Source organism: Nycticebus coucang, chromosome 4 (genome assembly GCF_027406575.1).
Source record: "Nycticebus coucang isolate mNycCou1 chromosome 4, mNycCou1.pri, whole genome shotgun sequence".
Lineage (NCBI taxonomy): Eukaryota > Metazoa > Chordata > Mammalia > Primates > Lorisidae > Nycticebus > Nycticebus coucang.
Genome location: NC_069783.1, coordinates 72,902,109 through 72,927,167, shown reverse-complemented (window position 1 = coordinate 72,927,167; position 25,059 = coordinate 72,902,109). Strand labels below are relative to the sequence as shown.

At 39.2% G+C, this 25,059-nt stretch overlaps 1 protein-coding gene across 1 annotated transcript; it reads left to right on the top strand.

The window, feature by feature from the left end:
- The first annotated feature begins 1,019 nt into the window (after nt 1-1,019).
- On the top strand, nt 1,020-24,353 carry MOB1A (MOB kinase activator 1A). Its single transcript, XM_053587019.1, has 6 exons — nt 1,020-1,254; nt 5,284-5,450; nt 14,795-14,888; nt 17,436-17,569; nt 18,511-18,674; nt 20,676-24,353. The coding sequence occupies exons 1-6, from the start codon at nt 1,241-1,243 to the stop codon at nt 20,751-20,753; spliced, it is 651 nt and encodes a 216-aa protein (XP_053442994.1). The 5' UTR covers nt 1,020-1,240; the 3' UTR covers nt 20,754-24,353.
- Nucleotides 24,354-25,059: the final 706 nt, after the last annotated feature.

The following is a 25,059-nucleotide window of genomic DNA, read 5'->3' as shown; positions in this document are numbered from 1 at the left end:
TTCCCGAGTAGCTGGGATTACAGGTACTTGACACAACGCCTGTTAGTTTTTCTGTTTGTAGTGGAGACGGGTCTTGCTTTTGCTCAGACTGGTCTCTAACTTGTGAGCTCAGGTGATTCACCTGCCTCAGCCTCCTAGAGTACTAGCATTACAGGCATGAGCCACCGCACCCGGCCAAGTGTACATTTTAAAAGGGTAATTTTATGCCATGTAAATATATCTCAATTAAAAGTTAAATTTAAAAAATGTTTGTAAGCGAGACCTCGTCTCTCAAAATAACCAGGCGTTGTGGCGGGCATCTGTAGTCCTAGCTACTCTGGAGGCTGAAGCAAGAGAATCAATTGAGCCCAAGAGTTTGAGGCTGCTGTGAGCTATGATGCCATGGCACTGTACCAAGGGTGACAAAGTGAGACTCTGTCTCCCAATAAAATAAAAGAAATAATAAAAAATGTGTATAATGAATGGCCTGTAGTTAGGAAAAAACATTTTTTTTAAGACAGAGTCTCACTCTGTTGCTCTGGCTAGAGTGTAGTGGCATCAAGATGGGTACGGCAACCTCCAACTCTTGGGCTCAAGCAATCCTCTTCTCTCAGCCTCTCAAGTAGCTGGGACTACTGGTGCATCCTACCATTCACTGCCAATTTTTTATTTTTAACAGAGACCAAGTCTTGCCAGTTCAGGCTGGCTCAGGCTGGTCTCAAACTCCTGAACTCAAGGGATCTTCCCACTTTAGACTCCCAGAATGCTAGGATTACAGGCGTGAGCCACCGCTCCTGGCCTTAAATTAAATTTTTTTAAACTTGCAAGGGTGGACAGTATCATACAGGATCGTCCACCACCTAGGGAGAAGGAAGGAAACTCAGCAACACCCAGCACAGAGCCAGTCGCTCTCCTCTAACCCACTCACCACTGCGGGCCCTACCAGGCCTCTGGGAGAACGCTGATTGGCTAAGTTCCGGGAGGGGGCAGAGCTAAAAGGAATGCGTCAAGCCCTTCTAAGCTAGGCGGGGCCAAACTTTAGCTCGCGAGATTTGCCTGGTTCCGCATTTCGGCTCTGCGAGGTGGGGGAGGCGGGCACAGCGGTGAGCAGGGCCTGGTGGCGTCTAGACACCGGCTCGGAACAGCGGCGGTCGAGCTTTCGCTGTCAGCGAGCTGAGGACCGTCCGATCCCTTTCACCGGCTCCGAATCCTGACTGGGGTGGGGGCCAGAGGCCCCTCCCCTGTCCTTTGAGGACCGAAAATGAGCTTCCTCTTGTGAGTGGGGCCGGGCCGAGGGCGCTAGGGCTGAGGGCCGAGATCCGGGAGGGGACCAGCGGCCCTGAGGCGAGGGCCGGGCCTAGGTTTGGGGTCAGGGGGCCCGGCCTTTGCGTTGTCTCAGCTCGTGTCCATGGGATGGCTAGGAGGTTAGGAGAGGCTGACGGAGATAAAGATAGAGGCAAAGGAAGCGGAACGAGACGACTAGGTAGTAGAAAGGCGTTAAGGCCCGCCGCACCTCCAAACTTTTCCGCCCGAGCGCTTCGAGGGCGGAGGGATGATTCGGGGGCGGAGCCCTGGGCTTCTAATTTCTATCTGGTCTCTACGATTCGTGCTGGCTTAGCTTTTCAGTCCATCACATGTCCAGTTTTATTATTGTCAGTATTAAGTGCCGTGCCAGGAGAATGTGGAGTGCCACAATTTGTGAAACTTGAAGTTAAAATAAGATATGGGCCACGAAAGCCAGACCGTTCTACCCAGGTTCTGATTCAGTCCTACTGGTTTCGTGAATTTGTGTAAGTTAGCTAACTTGTCTTGCTCTCGGTAGAATCTCGTTGTAAAGATAATGCCTGGGCCCAAACGAGGCTTAAATGGAAAAGGTTGCAAATTCTTTGGTTCTTACTAAGATTTTGAGAAGCACTACTGTAGCACATTGTTATCCTAAGGTGGCTCTCTTTACCTTGTTATATTGCTCAGAAGTCAATGATTGAATATACATTTTTAGTTATGTACAAATCCACATACTTAACGTCAAAACCAGAGTTTATCTACTTCTTTTCTATGAGAAATTTGGATTCTATTTCGCTATTACAAAATAGCATTTCTGGGAGTATCTTTATCCAAAGCTCATATTTCTTCTTTTTTTTGTTGTTGTTGTTGTTATTTGTTTGTTTGTTTTTAGAGGCAGAGTCTCACTATGGCGCCCTCGGTAGAGTGCAGTAGCTTCACAGCTCACAGCAACCTCCAGCTCTTGGATTTAGGCGATTCTCTTGCCTCAGCCTCCCGAGTAGCTGGGACTCCAGGCGCCCGCCACAACGCCCAGCTATTTTTTTGTTGCAGTTTGGGGCTGGGTTCGAACCCGCCACCCTGGGTATATGGGGCCGGCGCTCTACTCACTGAGCCCCAGGCACTCCCCCTTGGTTTATTTTCTTATAATAATCTCCAGAATATTACCATGTCAAAAAGTCTGTATGATTTAATTGCAAATTTTCATATTAGTACTGTACAAGTATTCCTCTCCCCACCCACCAGTCTTTTCTTATGAGTTGTTTTTTAGTTGGTAGTTTATTTTGTGGATACATAATTGCTTTTTGGACCTAAGTGTGAGATTTCTTTCTTTTAAACTTTGTATGGTAGCTCCGGAGTTGTTTTCACTTTCTGACCATTAGAAATAATGCTGCTATGAACATTTGCATAGCAAATGGTTTTTTGTAGGTTTTTGTGCAGATGTTATGTGTTCATTCATATCTCTTGGATATATACCTAGACGTTGAATTGCTGGTTTATATGGTACCTACGTTTAAACCTTTTGAGGAACTGCCAAATTTTCAAAACACTGATTCATTTTACATGTCCTCCAGTACCATATGAGGGTACCAAATTCCCCACACCCTTGATAGCACTTTGTCGTTTTTATTTTTGTAAGACAGGGTCTCACTTTGATGCTTAGGCTGGACTGCAATGTTGAGATTATAGCTCACTGTAACCTCAAATGCCTAGGCTCAAACCATCCTGTTTCTGCAGCCTCTGGAGTAGCAAGGACTGCAGGCATGCACCCCCACACCAGGCTAATTTTTATAAAGAATTTTCTGTATGCAATCAGTGTAACCTGGCTTATTGTACCCTCAATGAATCCTTAACAATAAAAAAAAAAAAAAGAATTTTCTGTAAAGATGGGGGTCTTATTACGTTGTCCAGACATATCTTGACCTCCTGGCCTCTTCCTGCCCTGGCCTCTAGAAGTGCTGGAAATACAAGCTTGAAGGCCTCTAGTCTGTCTTTTTTTTTTTTTGCAGTTTTTGGCCGGGGCTGGGTTTGAACCCGCCACCTCCGGCATATGTGGCCGGCACCCTACTTCTTTGAGCTACAGGCACCACCCCCTGGTCTGTCTTTTTTATGAGAGCCATCCTAAATAGGTGTGAAGTAGGATCTCCTGATTTTGATTTGCATTTCCCTAATGACTAATGAGGTTGAGCATCTTTTCATATGCTTATTGGCCATTCAAATACAGTAGAACCTCTATAAATAGACCACCCAAGGGACTGTAACAAACTGGGCAACATAGGGAGGTGGTTAAAATAAGGAACTAGGCGTGCTGTACTGATACATTTGGTGCATGTCCATTATGAAAATTAGGTCAATTTAAGGAGTTGGTCAAAGTAGGGAGGTGGTCAACTATGGAGGTTCTACTATAAATTATTTGGACTACAATCCAGATTCTTAGCCTTTTTCTTTTTTTTTTTTTTTTTTGAGACAGAGCCTCCAGCTGTGGCCCTGGGTAGAGTGCTGTAGCGACCTCAGAATCCTGGGCTTAAGCAATTCTCTTGCCTCAGCCTTCCAAGTAGCTGGGACTACAGGTGCCCGCCACAATGCCTGGCTATCTTTTGTTTGTAGTTGTCATTGTTGTTTGGCAGGCCCAGGCTGGATTCGAACCGCCAGTTCTGATGTATGTGGCTGGCACCTTAGCCACTTGAGCTACAGGCACTGAGCCGCTTAGCCCATTTTAAATCGAACTTTTTGTTTTTGAGTTGTAAAGAGTTCTTTATGTATTCAGTATACAAGTCCCTTATCACATCCATGATTTCAAATATTTTCTTATATTTTTTGGACTGGTTTTACTGTCATGGTAGTATGTGAAGCCCTAACATCTTAATTTAGATGAAGACCACATTTTATCTTTAGAAATCATTTCATGTTTTCCATATTTAATCACTTCTCAGCCGTTTGGCTAAGGTTAAGTGTTTTCCATACTTAGCTTCCTGTTGTTTACAGCTTCTTATTTATATTTGTAAAAGGCCATTTCTTCTAATTTAGTACTTCTTTGTTAAATGTATTTTTTTTGTCATGCTAAAAAACTTTCTGCATTTGATTTTTAGTGTTTTGTACTTCTTTTTTACTTCCTAATCAGTCTTATTTAATATTTAAATTACTCAAGTAAAGGAAAGGTCCTAGAAGTGATCCCTTGTCTTGCTGTGTTTATTTTCTGATGTTTTCTATGCATTTACAAAATGGGCTCCTACAAAATAGATTTGGTTCTATAATCTATTTAACTGTGTATTGAGATCTTTCCATGTGAATACATGTACTCTATTTTCTTCTTCTGAATTACTATACAGTATTCCATAATGTGGATGTACCATAGTTTATTCATTCCTCTGCTGACAAACTTTAGAATTGTTTCCAGATTTTTCACTATTAAAAACAATCTTGGAGGCTCAGCGCCCGTAGCACAGTAGTTATGGTGCCAGCCACATACACCGAGGGTGGCAGGTTTGAACCTGGCAAGGGCCAGCTACACCACAATGACAACTGTAACAAAAAATGGCCAGGTGTTGTGGTGGGCGCCTGTAGTCCCAGCTACTTGGGAGGCTGAGGCAAGAGAATCACCTAAGCCCAGGAGTTGGAGGTTGCTGTGAGCTGTGATGCTATGGTACTCTACCAAGGGCGACATAGTTGAGACTCTTATCTCCAAAAAAACAAACAAACAAAAAAAAAACTTAAACTTTTTCTCAGGCACTCACACAGTGTCAGATGAAGAACTAAAATCCAGGTTTTTTTCTTTAGTTTACAGAATCCTCTGTACCACACTTAATAGGGCATAGAAAAAAATGCCTTATTTGTGAAATTATGCTGCTAATCCTATTATTACAGGCAGGAAAAAAATAAAAAGCATTCTTTTATTGTGATCATCATCCTTCCCATTCTGGAATTTTTCAGGGAGTCTTTTTACTGTTATAGAGTAATTTATACTTCTAAAATTATGCCATTCTGCTTTCAGTCCTAAAAATTTGTATACTTTTAAACTTACAGCAGCAGCCGCTCTTCTAAAACATTCAAACCAAAGAAGAATATCCCTGAAGGATCTCATCAGTATGAACTCTTAAAACATGCAGAAGCAACTCTAGGAAGTGGGAATCTAAGACAAGCTGTTATGTTGCCAGAAGGAGAGGACCTCAATGAATGGATTGCTGTTAACAGTAAGTTTTTAGTAACATTCAACTTTGCTGTTTTATAGAATTTATTTATTTATTTATTTTTGGTAGAGACAGAGTTTCATTTATTGCCCTCAGTAGAGTGCTGTGGCGTCACACAGCTCACAGCAACCTCCAACTCCTGGGCTTAGGCGATTCTCTCGCCTCAGCCTCCCGAGTAGCTGGGACTACAGGCGCCCACCACAACGCCCGGCTGTTTTTTTATTGCAGTTTGGCCGGGGCTGGGTTTGAACCCACCACCCTCAGCATGTGGGGCGGCACCCCACCCACTAAGCCACAGGTGCTGCCCTGTTTTATAGAATTTAATGAATTTTCTTTTACAGAAATAACTGTTGTAATAGAACAGATTATTGTATCAGTAAGGAAACACATAAGTATAAATATGGTACATTGTAAACTCTTTTTTCTTCAAAGTACTTGGTAGTAGTTGTATAGTTGAATACAGCGACTTAAAGAACAATGATGAGTTATTTTATGAGGAGCTGAGTAAGATCAAATAAAAGATTGATAAATGCAAAGATTTTACCTGTGGTGGTCCGTGACTTTGTAGAGACTCCATTTGCACAGTTTTGCCCCTGCCCCTGGTAGTACTTATCAGCCTGCATATACAGAAAAGTCAATTGCAGTTCATGTAGCCATTCAGTTGACTGTTGTAACTTTGGTGTAGTCAGAAGAAAATTGAGAGATTGGGAAAAAATGGAGGGATCTATGAGCTAAAAGAATGAGGGCATAACATGGAATGATATGCTGACACTAGAAGTTTGAATGTGAGAGTTTTTTTATTTCTGAGGTGCCATCAGTTCTGGGTGATGAAGGAATTTCAAATGTTACAAGAATTTTTAAAACTTTTTAATGGAAAATTTCAAACATACAGAAGTAGAGAAACCAGTAAATTCCTGGGTATCCATTATACACTTTCAACAGATAAGCAATTTGTGACCAACTGTGCTGCTTCTGTATTCCACCCTGATTTTTTTTTTAATTTCATATTATTAGGTGGTACATGTTTTGTTTACATACTTTGTTTTTGTATAGATTGAGTCAAAGCTATACATGTAAATGTGCCCTTCACCCAGATAGTGTGCAGTTTACCCGATAGCTGTGAATTTACCCATCCTTTCCTCCTCCTTCCCATCACCCTGATTATTTTAAAGTAAATCCCAGACATGTTATTTCTTTTTTTTTTTTTTTTTGTAGGACACATTAAAATTTGCTTTAATACTTCTTTGGGGGGGGGAGAAAACACACTTGTAGTGAATGAACAAGAAACATTTTTATGCTATTATTTGTATCTACCATGCCATGAATTCATAGGGGAAGAGGTTCCAGCAGCTCAGGGAGGCACCTTGTCATTTAATGTGACAAAGTGTTGATTGACTTTTGAATTCGTGGGAAATAGGTCCCAGCACCTTGTATCACTGTTACATGGGGACTATTGGTTATCCTGTGTGCTATGCTGTACACATATTATGCCATGAGCTCATGGGGAATAAATAGGTTCTTGCTCCTAAAAACATGGGTCCACTAGTACTCCTGTGTGCTATGTTATATGCTTATTATGCCATGAATTCATAGGGAATGGGTTCCAGGAGCTCAGGCTCCTTTCCGTTAGTTCTCAGAAAGTGGGCTTCTCTGGGTGGCGCAGGCTGGCGCTTCAGTTGAACCCAGGTACCTTTCTCTTTGGCTTCCTTCTTTTTCTGATCATTTTCCTTCACACGTTTCAGGAAGCTATCTCGGCTCTTAGAGTGCTTAATATGCTCAATACGAACATTAATCCTCTTCGCAAGGATCTTGCCCTTAACTTGTTTGTTTACAACAATGCCAACAGCATGCTGGGTAACATTGTAAACTCTTCCAGTTTTGCCATGGTAACATTTGTGTGGCATGCCTTTTTGAACAGTACCCATTCCCTTGATGTCTACAATATCACCTTTCTTGTAGATTCGCATATATGTGGCCAAAGGAACAACTCCATGTTTTCTAAAAGGCCTAGAGAACATGTATCGGGTGCCTCTCCTCTTTCCCTTTGTGTTTGTCATTTTGGTGAATTACTGGAAGATGGCGTCTCCGGCCGAAAGTAAGGCCAGACATGTTATTTCATCTGTAAATATGTCAATAAGTATCTCTTAGGGATACTTTTATTTTTATTTTTTTGAGATGAAATGGTATGTAGCAAAATTCTTTATTCGAAGTTTTAGTTTTATACTCTTCCTCTTAGGGATACTTTTAAAGATAATAACAATACTGTCATCCTTTAATCTTATCAAATATCTAGTCATTATTCACATTTCCCTGACCTACAAGTAAAATGTTTCTTTCTTTTTATTTGGTTAATACTTGGTTTAAATCAGGATCCAACAAGGCCTGTATACATGTTTCTTGAATTTCTTAATCCAAAGTTTTCTCTCATTACAGTGTTTCTTCCTTGGAATTTTTTTGTCAAACAAAACAGGTTGTTTCCCCCATGTGAATTTTGGTGATTGTATCTCCAGTGTGTCCGTTATCATGTTCTGTTCCTCTTTTTGTTTTCTGTAAACATTAGATCTAAAGCAGCACTGTCCAGTAGAACTTCGCAGTGCTGAAAATGTTCTGTACCTTCACTGGGGCCATGTAGTACTTGAAATGTAGCTAGTGGCTATCACATTAATGCAGAGTCTTGATTCAAGTTCAGGTTTGAGGCCAGATGTGGCTCAGACCTGTAATCCCAGAACTTTGGGAAGCCTAAGAGGGAGAATTGTTTGACCCACGAGTGGAGACCAGCCCGAGCAACCTAGTAAGACCCTGTCTCTAAAAATGGAGAAAAAAAAAAAAATTAGCTGGGCATAGTGGTAAATGCCTGTAGTTGCAGATACTTGGAAGGCTGAGGCAGTAAGATTGTTTGAGCCCAGAAGTTTGAGGTTGCCAGTAACAGGGTAAGACCTTATCTCAAAAAAAAAAAAACCACACACACACACACACAAACAAATTTAGGTTTAATTTTGTTTGTTAGACTATTCCATAGTATTTCCAGTGCCTAGTTGGGATTTTTTTTTTAATCTAAGTCCAAAGTTTACAAGCTAGTTAAGCTAGGGGTTTATTCTTAGTATTGTATATTCTATGGGGTTTGGATAGATTTGTAAAATGACATGCATTCACCATTACAGTATCATCATAAAACTAGTTTTACTGCCTAAAAATCCTCTGTGCTCTGCCTATTTATTCCTTCCTCCCCTTTAACCTCTGGCAACACCCATATCTTTTTAACCATCTCTATAGTTTTGCCTTTTCTGGAATGTCATATAGTTGGAATTATATAGTATATAACCTATTCAGACTGGCTTGTTACTTAACAATATACATTTAAGTTTCCTCCATGTCTTTTCATGGCTTGATAGTTCATTTCGTTTTAGCTCTGAATATTCCATTTTCTGGATGTATTACAGTTTAGTCATTTATTTACCTACTAGGAGACATCTTGGTTGCTTCCAGGTTCTGGCAATTATGAATAAAGCTTCTGTAAACATACATATGCAGGTTTTTCTGTAGGCATACATTTTCAGCTCTTTTGGGTAAATCCCAAAGAGCACAATTGCCAGGTAATATGATAAGAATGGTAAGAATATGGTAAGAAACCACCAAACTCTTCCAGAGTGACTGTACCATTTTATAATCTTATGAACAATGAATAAGACTTCTTATTGTTGGCTTGCGCCTGTGGCTCAAGCAGCTAAGGCACCAGCCACATACACCTGAGCTGGCGGGTTCGAAGCCAGCCTGGGCCCGCCAAACAACAAGGACAGCTGCAACCAAAGACTTCTTATTGTTCCACATTCTCTCCAGTTGTCAGTGTTCTGGATTTTGGCTATAGTAATAAGTGTGTAGTGGCATCTCACTATTTTAATTTCCATTTCCCTGATGACATAAGATTGGAATATCTTTTCATATGTTCATTTGCCCATCTTATATCTTAGGTAAGGTGTCTGTGTCCTTTTTTAAATTGAGGTTTTTAAAACTGTTGATTTCTAAGAGTTCTTTGTATATTTTGGATAAGTCTTTTATCAGATATATCTTTTGCAAATATTTTCTCCCAGCCCATGGCTTTTTATTCTCTTTTTTAAATTCTTTTTTTTGTTTTGTTTTGTTTTGTTTTGTTTTAAGAAGGAGTCACTCTATGTTGCCTGGGCTGACTTTGAACTTTTGGGCTCAAGTGATAACTCCTGCATCATGTGCTCCTACCATTGTACCTAGCAACCAGTGACTTGTTTTTTTCTTCAAAGTCAAGGTCTTACTCTGTCATCCAGCACCCAGGATGGAATTCAGTGGCTCCATAGTCACTACAGCCTCCCAATTCTTGGGCTGAGCAATCGTCCCACCTCAGCCTTCTAAGTAGCTGGACCTACAGGCCCTTGCCACAATGCCTGCTAAGTTTATATATATAATATAATATAATATATAAGTTTATATATATATATTTATTTATAGACATAGTCTCCCATCTCCCTGTGTTACCTAGACTGGTCTCAAACTCCTAGTCTCAAGTGATCTTCCTGTCTAAGCCCCCTGAGTAGCTGGAATTACAGGACTAGCCAATGTATCTGGCTTTTTTATTCTCTTGACTGTATCTTTTGCAAAGCAGAAATTTTTAATTTTAATGAAGTATAGCTTATCAGTTATTTCTTTGATGAAATTATGGTTTAGTGTTGTTTCTAAAAAGTCATTGCAGAGGCCTAGTGCAGTGGTTCGTACCTGTAATCCTAGCACTCTGGGAGGCTGAGGCAGGTGGATCGCCTGAGCTCAGGAGTTCAAGACCAACATGAGCAAGAGTCAGACTTTGTCTCTAAAAATAGGTAGGTGTTGTGGTGGGTGCCTGTAGTGTCAGCTACTGGGGAGGCTGAGACAAGAGGATCACTTAAGCCTAGGGGTTTGAGATTGCTGTGAGCTCTGACGCCATGGCGCTCTACCAAGGGTGACAAAGTGAGACTCTGTCTCAAAAATATATAAATAAAATACAAATAAATAAATAAAAAGTCATTGTCAAACCCAAGGTCTTCTGCATTTTTTTCTATATTTTTCTTATGTCTTCTAAGGGTTTTATACTTTTTGGTTTTACGTATAGGTCTACGATCCATTTCGTGTTCATTTTTGTGAAGGGTACAAGGCATGTGTCTAAATTCCTTTTCCTTTTTTACATGTGAATGTCCAGTTATTTCAGCACCCTTTGTTGAAGAGACTGTCTTTGCACCATTATATTGCCTTTGCTCCTTTGTCAGAGATCAGTTGACTCTATTTATGTGGGTCTGTTTCTGGGCTCTCTGTTCCATTTCATTGATCTCTTTTTTCACAGGTACGAAATTGTTTTGATTACTGTAGCTTTATAGTAAGTCTTAGAGTAGTGTCAGTCTTGCCAACTTTGTTCTTCACTTTCAGTATTGTGTTGGCTACTCTGGGTCTTTTGCTTCTCCATATAAATTTTGGAACAAGTTTGTTGATAACCATAAAATAAGCTACTGTGATTTTGATTTGGTCTAGTTGTCTTTTTATGTGGTATTAACCAGCTATTGATAATCATTGCCTTGATCAGTACTGAAATGTCCCAATAGAATCCCATAGAAATATAATATGAGCTACATACATAGTTTTAAGTTTTCGAGTAGCCACATTTAAAAAATTAGAGATAAGAATCTTTCTTAACTCATTAAAAAGCCATACTCTTATAGCTAAGACAAAAAAAAAGTGTAGAACTATGTAGTATGTTATCTTTTGTATAAGAAAGTGTAAAGAAATTTAGCAGGTGGGAAACAAATTAACAAAGTGGCTACCTATGTGTAAGGGAGTTGAGTTGGTTGGAAGTTAGATTTTTTGCTATGTTTTTATATCTTTTTTGTATTTTAGCTATGTGAATTATTCAGGGGGAAAAAACCCTTTTTTTCTTAACTTGATTCAGATTATCTGTTATCCTGAAGCTATATTTTGATCTTCTTTATCCTTAGATTATTCTTTGAGACTGCCCTAGATCAGTGGTTCTCAAATCTTTAGGTCTTAGGAGTCACTTATTCCCTTAAAAAATTATTCATTCTTGGCCAGGTGTGGTGGCTCATGCCTGTAATCTTAGCACTCTAGGAAGCCAAGAGGATTGCTTGAGGTCAGGTCTTCAACACCAGCTTGAGCAAGAATGAGAACTCATCTCTACTAAATATAGAAAAAACTAGCCAGGCATGATGGTGCACATCTGTAGTCCAGTTACTTGGGAAGCTGAAGCAAGATCTTTTGAGCCCAGGAGTTTGAAGTTGCAGTGAGCTGTAAAGCTATGGCACTCTACCCAGGGCAACAGAGTAAGACACTATCTCAAAAAAACCCCAAAAACTGAGAACCCCAAAGTGCTTTTAATTATATAGGATATATCTAATGATACTCTGTAGAAATTAAAACTGAGAAATCATAAATACTTTTTTAAAGAAATTTTTGTAGAGACTATCTCTTGCTATGTTGCCCAGGCTGGTCTCAGACTTCTGGCCTCAAGCAGTCCTCCGGCCTCAGTCTCCCAAAGTGCTGGGATTACAGGCATGAGCCACTGTACCTGGCCCTCTTTAAAAAAATTATTTAAGAATAATAGTAGGCCATGCGCAGTCGCTCACACCTGTAATCCTAGCACTGTGGGAGGCCGAGGAAGGTGGATTATCTGAGCTCCCAAGTTTGAGACCAGCCTGAGCCAGAAGAGAGAAACCCTATCTCTAAAAAAAAAATTAGTGGGCATTGTGGTGGGCACCTATAGTCCCAGCTACTTGGGAGGCTAAGGCAAGAGAATTGCTTAAGCCCAAGAGTTTGAGGTTGCTATGAACTATGATGTGATGGCACTCTACTGAGTACAACAAAGTGAGACTCTGTCTCAAAAAAATACATAATAATAATAATAAGGGCTCGGTGCCTGTAGCTCAAGCAGCTAAGGCGCCAGCCACATACACCAGAGCTGGTAGGTTTGAATCCAGCCTGGGCCTGCCAAACAACAATGACAACTGCAACCAAAAAATAGCCAGACATTGTGGCAGGCGCCTGTAGTCCCAGCTACTTGGGAGGCTGAGGCAAGAGAATCACTTAAGCCCAGGAGTTGGAGGTTGCTGTGATGCCGTAGCACTCTACCCAGGGCGACAGCTTGAGGTTCTGTCTCAAAAAAAAAAAAAAAATAATAATAATAATAAGCTCACACCTGTAATCCTAGCATCTGGGAGGCTAAGGCAGGTAGATCACTTGAGCCTACGAGTTCGAGACAAGCCTGAGCCAGAGCAAGACCCTGTCTCTAAAAAAAAAAAATAGCTGGGCATGCCCATAGTGCAGTGGTTACAGTGCCAGCCACATACACCCAGGCTGGTGGGTTCAAACCCTGCCCGGGCCTGCTAAACAATGACAACTACCAAAAAAAAAAAAAAGCCAAGTGTTGTGGTGGGTGCCTATAGTCCCAGCTATTTGGGAGGCTGAGACAAGAGAATCACTTGAGCCCAAGAGATTAAGGTTGCTGTGAGTTGTGACTGCACAGCACTCCACTGAGGGTGACGTAGTGAGACTGACTCAAAAAAAAAAAAAAAAAAAATAGCTAGGTGTTATGGCAGGCGCCTGTAGTCCCAGCTACTTGAGAGGGTAAGACAAGAGAATTGCCTGAGCCTAAGACTTTGAGGTTGCTGTGAGCTGGGACTTCACGGCATTCTACAGAGGGTGACAAAGTGAGACTGTCTGAAAAAATTAAATAAATATAATAATAAACCCATTACATGTTAACATAAATATATTTTTATGAAAAATGACTACTTTCTGAAACAAACTTAGTGAGAAGTAGGGCATTATTTTATATTTTGCAAATTTTATTTGATGACAAGCTTAATAGCTATTTCTCGTATTTTCTTCTTCATTTAATCTATTGTGATATCACACATCATAGAACCTGTAGAAAAATTCGACCATACCCTCTGCAGAGAATGAGAATGAAAAGCTCAATTAAAATAGTTTTGCTCTCACAATTTCCTCTCTGAAACGGGATTACTGCACCAAAGTTTGAGAACAGCTACTTTAGACCAGCCACTACCTGGGCATACTCTGTTTTGATCACATATCAGATGCCTAAGTGTTGTATTATTTTCTTAGAAACATGGCTTATTAAGAGGAAGGATTATAAGTGAGGGAGTTTCGTAAAAATTTCCTTTTGGCAAGATGGAATTTTTTTTTATGTTTGCTTTTTAAGAAACTTGGAAAAGCCCTAGTTGAGTTTTAGATACTCCTTTAGTAGGAAACTGAAACTTTTTTTAAAACTTTCCAAGGCCTGTGTGGTTCTCATTGCTGTATACTTCATTCAGTTAAGCTTATTCCTCACCCCCTTCCTCTTCCATTTCTTCTAGATCTAGCTGAAGCTCCTTTAGGAATTACTTCCTGACTGTTTCACTCTGTGTGACTTTAGCTTTTATCTGAACTCTCTAGCACTTATTGTTGGCCTATGGATCCTGTCTTCCTGTGTCTTGTATTATTCCTTTTTTAATTTTGTCCTTTTGGTTAGCTGGAGACTTCAGGGCAATGGATTTTAGTCTGAAGTCTTTTTTTTATGGTCTCAATATCCCATAGGCCTCAGATGTTTATGATGAATTATATATTTTAAATGCCTGTAGATACAGCTGAATATATCGTCTCCCTCAGTATGTTCCACCATACTTTTTCTCTCTCTCTCTCTCTTCTTTTTTTTTGAGTCAGAATCTCCCTTTGTGGCCCATGGTAGAGTGCTATGGCTTCATAGCTCACAGCAACCTCAAACTCTTGGGCTCAAGTGATCTCCTTGCCTCAGCCTTCTGAGTAGTTGGGACTATAGGTGCTTGTCACAACACACGGCTGTTTTTTTTAGAGACGGGGCCTCGCTGTTGATCAGGCCAGTCTGAAACCTGTGAGCTCAGGCAATCCACCTGCCACTGTCTCCCAAGTACTGGGATTATAGGCATGAGCCACGACGCCCAGCCTTTTTTCTCTTTCTTAACATAGTTGGTATTGTCTGGTCCAAATTGATAAGAAACCATGGGATTTTTCCTTTCCTTTGATGTAATTATAATATATCTAATGCTGTCATAGTAATCATTAAAGTTAGAATTATCTCCAGTATTTTATTTTCCTGCTTATATGCTGAAGAAAAGCTTAGTACTATGTTAAAAATGTACTTTTTATAGGTGTGATGACTTAGAATTTATAGTATCATTATATTATTGAATCTTCCCAGAGTTCAGCCAAGAACTTAAATGCATTGTCCATTTTTCTTTAACTGAGAAGTCTTTCACATCTTGGGTTTACACAGACATTTTAATTGAATTCTATTATCTCTGCAGCTGTGGATTTCTTCAACCAGATCAACATGTTATATGGAACTATTACAGAATTCTGCACTGAAGCAAGTTGTCCAGTCATGTCTGCAGGTCCGAGGTACATACATATACTGCCTATTATGTAGATGTTTGGATTATTTTTATTTTATCACTAAATGATATAACTGAAATAATAAAGACTTTTTTATTTTTGAGACAGAGTCTCAAGCTGTTGCCCTGGGTAGAGTGCCATCACAGCTTACAGAAACCTCAAACTTTTGGACGTAAGCGATTCTCTTGCCTTAGCTTCCCAAGTAGCTGGGACTACAGGAGCCAGCCACAACACCCAGCTATTTTTTGGTTGTAGTTGTTGTTTGGCGGGCTGGGGCTGGATTCAAACCTTCCAGCTCTGGTGTATGTGGCTGGCACCCTAGCCGCTGAGCTACTGGCACTGAGCCAAGACTTTTTATTTTTATTATCTGTTTGCTTACATAAGGCAAGTCAATTTTATTAGTTCTTGAATGCTAACTTAAAGGCTTTAGTTATTGCTAAATATTTTGGTATGTGGGTACTCAGTGTTTCGATTTTATATTGTATCATAGTAAGTCTGAATTTTCTATTATAGGAGTAAAAGTGTAGAAATTTGAGTTATGTTTATCTTGCATCACAAAAGTCTTTTTCAAAAAAAAAAAAAAATTTTTTTTTTGAGACAGAGTCTTAAGCTGTCACCCTGCGTAGAGTGCTATGCCATCACAGCTCATGGCAACCTCAAACTCTTGGGCTTAAGTGATTTCTTGCCTCAGCCTCCCAAGTAGCTGGGACTACAGGTGCCCGCCACAATGCCTGGCTATTATTTTTGTTGCAGTTGTTGTTTTAGCTGGCCTGGCCAGGTTGGAATCCACCAGTCTCTGGTGCCCTACCCACTGAGCTATAGGCACCGCCTGCTTTTTCAATTTTAACATTTATGGTTCCCATTTCTAGCTTTTAAGTGAATTTCTTGGAATAGTTTTCAGTTGGCCTTTTAATATTTGATTGTTTTTCTTGTGCTTATTTAGTGTTAATTTAGAAGTAATTATCTGGTTTTAAAATGCTAGATTAAAAATATTTTGACTATAATACATTTCTAAAGAAATACTAAAAAAGAAATGGAACTCTTTTATCATTCATGTTAAATCAAGATGTGCTAGGATTCATTCTTGAAGTGTTTCCTTCTAGTCTTTTTTTTCTTATTGGCGGATCGTATGTGATGATAGATGGTATCAGGATGTTTGCCTCTCAGCCTGAGCCAAAAGTAGCTGGGCATTGTGGCGGTGCCTATAGTCCCAGCTACTTGGGAGGCTGAGGCAAGAGGATCACTTGAGCCCAAGAGTTTGAGGTTGCTGTGAGCTATGATGCCATGATACTCTACCCAGGGCAGCAAAGTGAGACTCTGTCTTTTTTTTTTTTTTTTTTTATAGAGACAGAGTCTCACTGTACCGCCCTCGGTAGAGTGCCGTGGCTTCACACAGCTCACAGCAACCTCTAACTCTTGGGCTTACGCAATTCTCTTGCCTCAGCCTCCCAGGCAGCTGGGACTACAGGCGCCTGCCACAACGCCCGGCTATTTTTTTGTTGCAGTTTGGCCGGGGCTGGGTTTGAACCCACCACCCTCGGTATATGGGGCCGGCGCCCTACTCGCTGAGCCACAGGCGCCGCCCGAGACTCTGTCTTAAAAAAAAAAGTTTGCCTCTAGAAAAGATAGTCTTTTCTGACTTTGCTACAGGTAGAGGAGGAACAAAGATCCTGAATGAGTTTTTGTACTATTTGTATTATAATATTTTAAGAGGAATGTTTATAGTATTTCATGTTAAGTTTTTTTTTTTTTTTTTTTTTTTTTGTAGAGACAGAGTCTCACTTTATGGCCCTCGGTAGAGTGCCGTGGCCTCACACAGCTCACAGCAACCTCCAACTCCTGGGCTTAAGCGATTCTCTTGCCTCAGCCTCCCAAGTAGCTGGGACTACAGGCGCCTGCCACAATGCCTGGCTATTTTTTGGTTGCAGTTTGGCCGGGGCCGGGTTTGAACCCGCCACCCTTGGTATATGGGGCCGGCACCTTACCGACTGAGCCACAGGCGCTGCCCTCATATTAAGTTTTATTCCTCAAACTTTAAAATAAAATAAATAGGAAAATTAAATGCTCTGAAGTTTTACATAAATCTTGTTAATATTTCTAGCTCAGCCAAGGTACGGGGAGAAATATGCATGTCAAAGGGTATTTCTCTAACACCCTATTCATGAAACATGTTTTATAATCTTGACTCCACTGCTGATAATAAATTGATAGCCGAGGATCCCAGAATGTAGTGGATCTATGAGCTCCTTACCTAGTCCTTAGCACCCTTCTGCCTTACAGACAGGAATCCAAATCCTTTATCTTTCCCTGGGTTGTGTTGTTTATAAAACATCTATTCTGGCATTCCCAGTTGCCACATTATCTCCCATTCTCTTCCAATTATAGCCAGCACATTTCAGAATAATTCTACAGGGTACTTGAATAGTAGAACTTTAGGTGACTTATTAAAGTTACACATAATTTGTATTGATAAAATGTGAGCCTGCTTTGATTACAAGTTATACGTTTGTTAATATTTTTGAAAACTTTATAAGTAAAACTTTTTTTCTCCAGATATGAATATCACTGGGCAGATGGTACTAATATTAAAAAGCCAATCAAATGTTCTGCTCCAAAATACATTGACTATTTGATGACTTGGGTTCAGGATCAGCTTGATGATGAAACTCTTTTTCCTTCTAAGATTGGTGAGTTCATGTTGTAGAAGTATTTTTCATTTTGAATGATAAATGTGTTCTTTTTAGCACTGTTACTTTAAAAAATATATAATAGGCTGCCACATTCTCCTATAAAAAGTTTGTACCAGGGTGTACTTTCGCCCATATTTGTGCCTGGTTGTATTTCTTCACCAACAGTGGTTATTTACTTTTTAATCTTTTCTGATTTGATTAAATAAATTTCTGTTTTAATGCACATTTTAAAAATATATATGAGATTTAGCATTTTTTTTGTTTGTTTTTGTTTTTGTATTTTTTATTATCATCATGTGTTTTCTGTTTATATCCTTTGTCCATTTCTATGTTAAGGATATTAGCTCTTTGTCATACATGATGTATGTATTTTTCTCCTGGTTGCCTTTTTGTCTTATTTTGTTCATGCGGTATTTTTGCTATATATAATGTTATTTTGTCCGTTAATCATTTGCTTTGTGACTTGGGTTTTATGTATTCTTTTTTGAGACAGAGTCTCACCACTCTTTCACCCTGGGTAGAATGCTGTGGCATCATATAGCTCACAACAACCTCAAACTCTTAGGCTCAAGTGATCCTCTTGTTTGAGCCTCCCAAGTAGCTGGAACTTTAGGCACTCACCACAACACCTGGCCCTTTTTCTATCTTTAGTAGAGATGGGTCCTTTGCTTAGGCTGGTCTCGAACTCCTGAGTTCAGGCAATCCACCTGGCCTCAAGTGATCCTCCTACCTTGGCCTCTTAAAGTACTAGAATTACAGGTGTGAACCACCATGCCTGGCCTTCCTTGCCTCTTAAAAAATATACAAAAATAGGCTTGTATGTCTTTGTAAACGTGTGTTTATGTGTTGCAGTTACTGATTGCTGTGTCTAAACTTTATACCATTAACCATTTAGTTAAATAAAGGACTAATTAAGATATATGTGTATTTGATTACAGGTGTCCCATTTCCCAAAAACTTTATGTCTGTGGCAAAGACCATTCTAAAGCGTCTGTTCAGGGTTTATGCCCATATTTATCATCAGCACTTTGATTCTGTGATGCAGCTGCAAGAGGAGGCTCACCTCAACACCTCCTTTAAGCACTTTATTTTCTTTGTTCAGGTAAGTTGAACCACATTGATGTCTTTATCTTTGACAGACTTATTTGGATTGGTACCTTTAATAAAGAGTGGAATGTAGAGGTAAGTATAAGCAAGACTTTTTTCTGATGTTTTGTTTTTTCCACATTGTTAACTTCATTCATGTGTGCAGCAACATAAAAGGCATCACCACCACCCTTTGGGCCTTCTTCCTCTGGCTTCCCAGGTCTCTAGTTAGGGTATATCACTCGGGGACATGGCCTGTTGCCTTTCTGAGCCCTTAGTTAAAATTGGAACATTCTTTTTGTTTGTTTGTTTGTTTGTTTGAGACAGGGTGTATAAAAGGTTTACTGCCCCAGAGGTGGCCACTATTAAAGGTTTAGTTTGTAGTTTTCAAGTAATTTCTATGTAAATTCCAATATATATACAGTTTTGTTTTTTAAGAGATAGGGTCTCTGCTACATTGCCCAGGCTAGAGTCCAGTGGTGTGTCTGCATGACTCACTGCAACTTACAACTCCAGGGCTTAAGCAGTCCTCCTTTCTTACTGTCCTGAGTACCTGGAACTACAGGCGCATCACTATACCAGGCTAATCTTTGTGGTTTTTGTAGAGATGTCATCTCACTCTTGCTCATGCTGATCTTGAAGTCCCAGAATGTTAGGATTACAAGTGTGAGCCACTGTGTTCAGCCCATATATACAGTTTTGATTTTAATGTTTAACACAGTAAGGATCATACTAATACCTAGAGTTGCTTTGGTAATAAGTCCCCTATTGTAAGGATATAAAAAAAAACCCTCAATATCTCCTGCCATACCCTCACAACACAGAATGCTTCTGTGACCTTATGTGTGGTGATGTTCAAGCAATCAGTTCTACAATGGACACCATATGGTTGTCCTCTAATTCAATTCCGTTCTGATTTTGTTTACCTGGAGGTAGGGTCAGATCCCACAAGTTGACTAGACTGTCACCTATACTTCTGACCAGTCAGCTATAAGTTAGGGTTTCCATGACTCCTTCTTTGGGTGCAGTTAATTTGTTAGAGCAGCTCAAAGAACTCAGGGATACATTTATTTACATTTGCCAGTATATTATGAAGGATATTACAAAGATACAGATGAACAGCTAGCTGGAAGAAACGCATAGGGCTAGATAGGAGAGAAGGGATGCAGAGCATTATGCCTTCTCCAGGCTCACCACCCTCCAGGAACTCCATGTGTTTAGCTATCTGGAAGATCTGTGAACCTTGTTCTTTTGGGTTTTTATGAAGTTTCTTTATTTGGCCAATATTGATTACATCATTGGCCATTGGTGATCAACTCAATCTTTAGCCTCTTTTCCCCAGAGGTGGAGGTGTGGGACTGACTGTCCCAACCCCCTCTAATCAAGCTTTGGTCTTTCCAGTGACCAGCCCCCATCCTGAATCTCTCTAAGGTCCGCCAAATACCAGTCATCTCATTAGCATACCAAAGACATTCTGGAGATTCCAAGGGTTTTAGGAACTATATGTCAGGACACAGGGGCAACCAAATATATGTCACAATGTCACATTTATATTCCTAAAATGAGAGTAAATAATCCTATTTTTAAAAGTTTACAGAAATTACTTCATCATTCTTTTGGGTTTCAGAAAATGAGATTGGTGGCACGGCACCTATAACTCAGTAGCTAGTGCGCCAGCCACATACACTGGAGATGGCTTGTTCAAATCCAGCCCGGGGCTGCCAAATAATGATAACTACAACAACAACAACAAAATAGCCAGGCGTTGTGGCGGGCACCTTTAGTCCCAGCTACTTGGGAGGCTGAGGCAAGAGAATCGCTTAAGCCCAAGAGTTTGAGGTTGCTGTGAGCTATGACACCACAGCTCTCTACCCAGGGCAACATAGTGAGACTCTGTCTCAAAAAAAAAAAGAAAGAAGGAAGGAAAATGAGATTGGGAATCTCATCTCTAAAAGACATTTAAAGAGTTTTAATTTTTTAGATTCATTTTTAAATTTTATTTTTCTTCTCTTTTTAGGAGTTTAATCTGATTGATAGGCGTGAATTGGCACCTCTTCAGGAATTAATTGAGAAACTTGGATCGAAAGACAGATAAATCTTTCTTCTAGAACACAGTTATCCTCTTGCTTCATCTCCTGCTAGAGCTATTTCATTGCTATCTATTATAGACTAGTGATACAAACTTTAACAAAACAAGATAAAAACATACATTGTCTACTGATAAAATTGTCCCAAAGGTAGGTTGGACTAATAGCTTCAGCGTGAGACTTTTAAGGCACAGCCAAATTTGATGTGTACTATGTAATCACTCCTGTTACTGTCGCAGTCATACTTGTTTGTAATATGGGACGACTAGCCTGTAGTTTGTTTCCTTATGATTCTTTTCCTCAAGAAAATGATTGAGTCTGTTTCAGGTGATGGCATAGTGGACTTTAAGAATTTCCACCAATAATTTATGAGTAAGTTTCCAGGACAAATTTCCTAATAACACAATCAGATTGATTTTGTTATTTTATAAATAGAAAATGTGTTTTCAAATTAACCTTAAGATTTAGAAAGTATCACTTTGAATAACATTTTAGTTTGAAGTTTGTATGCTAGTATTTTTATGGATAAGATATACATATATTTTTTCAAAATCCATGATTGTAGTTTAAATCATTATATGGCACATGTGAATGGGAATAAGCAGAACTATTTTCAAAGTGACTTATTTTTTAATCTTTATTTGGAATTTTATCCACACCTATCTAAATTATTAGGACTCTGTGTGTGTGTATCAGAAGTAATTTTTTTATAGCTTCTGAGGATGGTCTTATAGGTTTTTATTTTGAAAGGCTTTATTCAAATTAATTTAATATGTAGCTTTTGGCTAAGAAAAAGAAAACTTCCTCCAAAATATGACAAACTTAGGCCTCAGTGCCATTATTTTCCTTCATATTTTTTTTCAGATGCCTTGAAATTCTGGATAAGAGAATGGAACAAATTACTCAGAGTACTTGATTATTTTGTTTGCTTTTATTACAAAATTACTTCTATGTTTTTATTGTGACTTGAGCCTTATCTAAAAGTAGTGGAGAAATGCATGAACTTTATCCCAACAAGGATAAGACTTAAGGAAAACCACAAATAAGGAACCTTGAAGGTGTACACATTTTGTAACACAGCTAACAGTTTGGTGTGCTGCAGATTCTTTAGAGAGAGAGGGTGTGTGTCTGTGTGTGTGTGTGTGTTTATAGGAGACAAAATGGGAGGAATAAGTTAAAAAAAAAAAAATCTTCCTTCATTTTGTTAATATTCAAAGGATGGATTGAGCTCCCATAGGGGTTTTATCCAGTTTTAATTGTTTTTGAAATTCTTCTATTTCTATTGGGACAAAAGAACCTTCCCCTTTAGTGAAGAAAACACATCTATTTTTCATTTGGCTCCTCGGATTTAGTAAACTGTAGCTGGCTATTTAAATATACTGTGTCTCAATAAGTTATACTGGAGGACTTACCCGACTGGCAGAGCTTTTAAGTTCATGAGCATTCTGTTTCAGAGTTGTGGGTTTTCCAAAGTACTCATCAACCTCCTTGATGCTTTAATAAAGGTTAGTTTGATAGGATTCTGTTATTTTTTTATTCCACTAGACTATAAAGAAAAGAATTGCTTAGAAACTCCATTCTCAATTTCAATCAATTCTTAAATATACACAGAATTTTAAAGGAAATAAAACATTCAATCTAATTTAGGCTGAAACTATTACATCACTGAGGAATTGAAGAATGGGATGATCACTTAAGAAAAAAAGAGAAAAGCCCTCCATGAAATATTCCAAAATCCATGTTTTAAGCTTATTCAAAGTCCCAAATTCAGCCATTTCTGCATGTTTATGTTGATCATTTGTGAAACAAGAAAGCAGATTTCTAGATAGCACCTAGCATGTAACTGCCTTTTCAACGCTAAATTCTGTTGGCTTTACTTTTTTTTTTAAGTCTGCAAGGAACAAATTTATGTTTCTCAACTGGAGTTGTACTTTTAATCATCATTTCTGATATTTCAAAAGAGTTTTCACTTTACTCCATTTATTTTCAGTGGTGGAAATCCTCCCTTCATGACTAGGCTCCAAAACAAACCAAAGATGATCACATGCTAGGACAGTAGTAAAGGCAGCTTATAAATGGGACATAAATCAAAAAAATTGTTGCTAATTTTGAAACTAAGAATGTCCTTTCAAAAAAATAAAAACATAACCAGGTTCCCAAACCAGTCTGGTGTAAGCAACAATGTACCTAAACATTAGGGTCAATATTATTTGTTTACTTCTAAGGCCATGGAGTAGAGAGCAGAAGGAGAACTGGAGGAAAGGGACAGAATAAAAAGGGGATGGCACCTTCCTGACTTGGCTGGGGGCCACGAGTTTGAAGAAATCAGTCTCTCTTACTGACTGCTTTTGATTGATCTCCCCATGCCCAAGGTCTGCCGGCTCCACAGCACTTGTTCCCCTTCCCCTCCTAATCAGAAGACAGCTCCTCTAGGTGTCTGATCTCTACTGCTTACACATGATTACAGTCAAGGAGTGGAGAGTGTCTGCTAAATTAGACAGTTGATCCTATGGTGCTTTAATTTTCAGGCATTTTTAAAAACTTGGACAATGATGTACAGATTTTTTTTTTAATATTCAAACTTTCCTATACTAGAATTTGTGTATTGACAGCCAAATGTATCCTTTATTCTCTTTTCAGATTGTGAATAAAGTGATTTTACAGGGCTGCCAGCTAACAAAATATTCCTTTCTTCATAGATTGTAGAGCCCTAGCTCATACACCTGCTTACTTGAGAAATGCAAATTTGTATTCACCATGACTTTAATAACAAAGATGAAGTTTTTCTAGTAGTTCAGAGGCAAGATAAACAATCCTTTTAGAAATGTTATAGTTTTCTGATTATCCTCGTGGGCTTCTCTCTAATCAGTAAGATTACACTCGAAATAGAGCTTCTCTAACATGATGTCATTACCTCATAATCATTAACAAATTGGGCCCAAAGAGCCCCAAATATATCAGTCCTAGAAATGTGTTTCTAAGCAGCCCTAGTCATGGTGCTACTGCTTCCTTGTCACAGGAGACTGTCTCCTGTCTGTATGAAACCTTGGCCTGAAAAATGCTGGCATTGACATCAAACATTGAGCACCTTCAATAGGCAAATTACCCTCTCCCAAGTTCAGTTCAGAAAGTGGATTTGTTTTCTACTATTGTAGAATTCTGGCAAAGAGGGAAAATAGTAGTCCTTTGGTTATCCTATTTTGCATTCAGTTTTGATATCTTGTACTGTAAAAGGCTTTGGAGGACGATACTGCATGTGGTAGCAGTAATTTTATTAATGCAACTGCACTGAAATTCACTTCAGTTGTCTCTCATTATCAGATACTATTCCAAACAAGTATTCTGTAAACCCAAAGCAATTACCAGTTTGCTATAGACCTATTATAGAACAACATTCTTTGGTCTACATTAAAAATAGTTTTGCATAAGTTAGTCTTGGTTACCATCTAAAATATTTTTAAATGTTCTTTACATAAAAATTTATGTTGTATTTTTAAACCTTTTAGGGGCTTTATCTATTTTTCTAAGTCAGTTAACTGTACTTTTAAAGAAAGTATTTTTTATCTACTTTTGTAACTTCATCAGAATAAAATATATTGAAAGCAAAATATGACTGATTGTTTGTGTCTCAACATACTTATTTCTACTTAAACTTGATATTTTTGCAGGTTCTATGAATTTTTTAATACAGCTTAAATTTGGAAAGCTATCTTTGCCTATAATTTAGTAGGTAAAATGTTTTCTTAACCCTTACAAAAAGAGAAGTTCTTAAATGAGCTAAATATCTGGTACTACCAGGACTCACCTAAGAAACAAATGGTGCCTCTTATGATAGTGGCTAAAACCTTTCCCAGACGAAAGTAAGTTGTCTTCTTCCTACCATGCCAATCAAGTTCTGGACCTCTGGACCTTCCTGGTTTTGAGGTTGAGTAAGGGGAAGAGGGACTGGACTAGCTAATTTTCTGACCTTAAAATTGAGTACTCAGCATATAACCTTAAAACATGCCCCCACCGCCCCAAAGAGCCTTTTTTTGTTATTACAGAAGAAATATTTGTAGAGTTAAGTTTTGTTTTTTTTTTTTTTTGGTAGAGACAGAGTCTCACTTTATGGCCCTCAGTAGAGTGCCATGGCCTCACACAGCTCACAGCAACCTCCAACTCCCGGGCTTAGGCGATTCTCTTGCCTCAGCCTCCCGAGTAGCTGGGACTACAGGTGCCCGCCACAACGCCCGGCTATTTTTTGGTTGCAGTTTGGCCAGGGCCGGGTTTGAACCCGCCACCCTTGGTATATGGGGCGGGTGCCCTACCGACTGA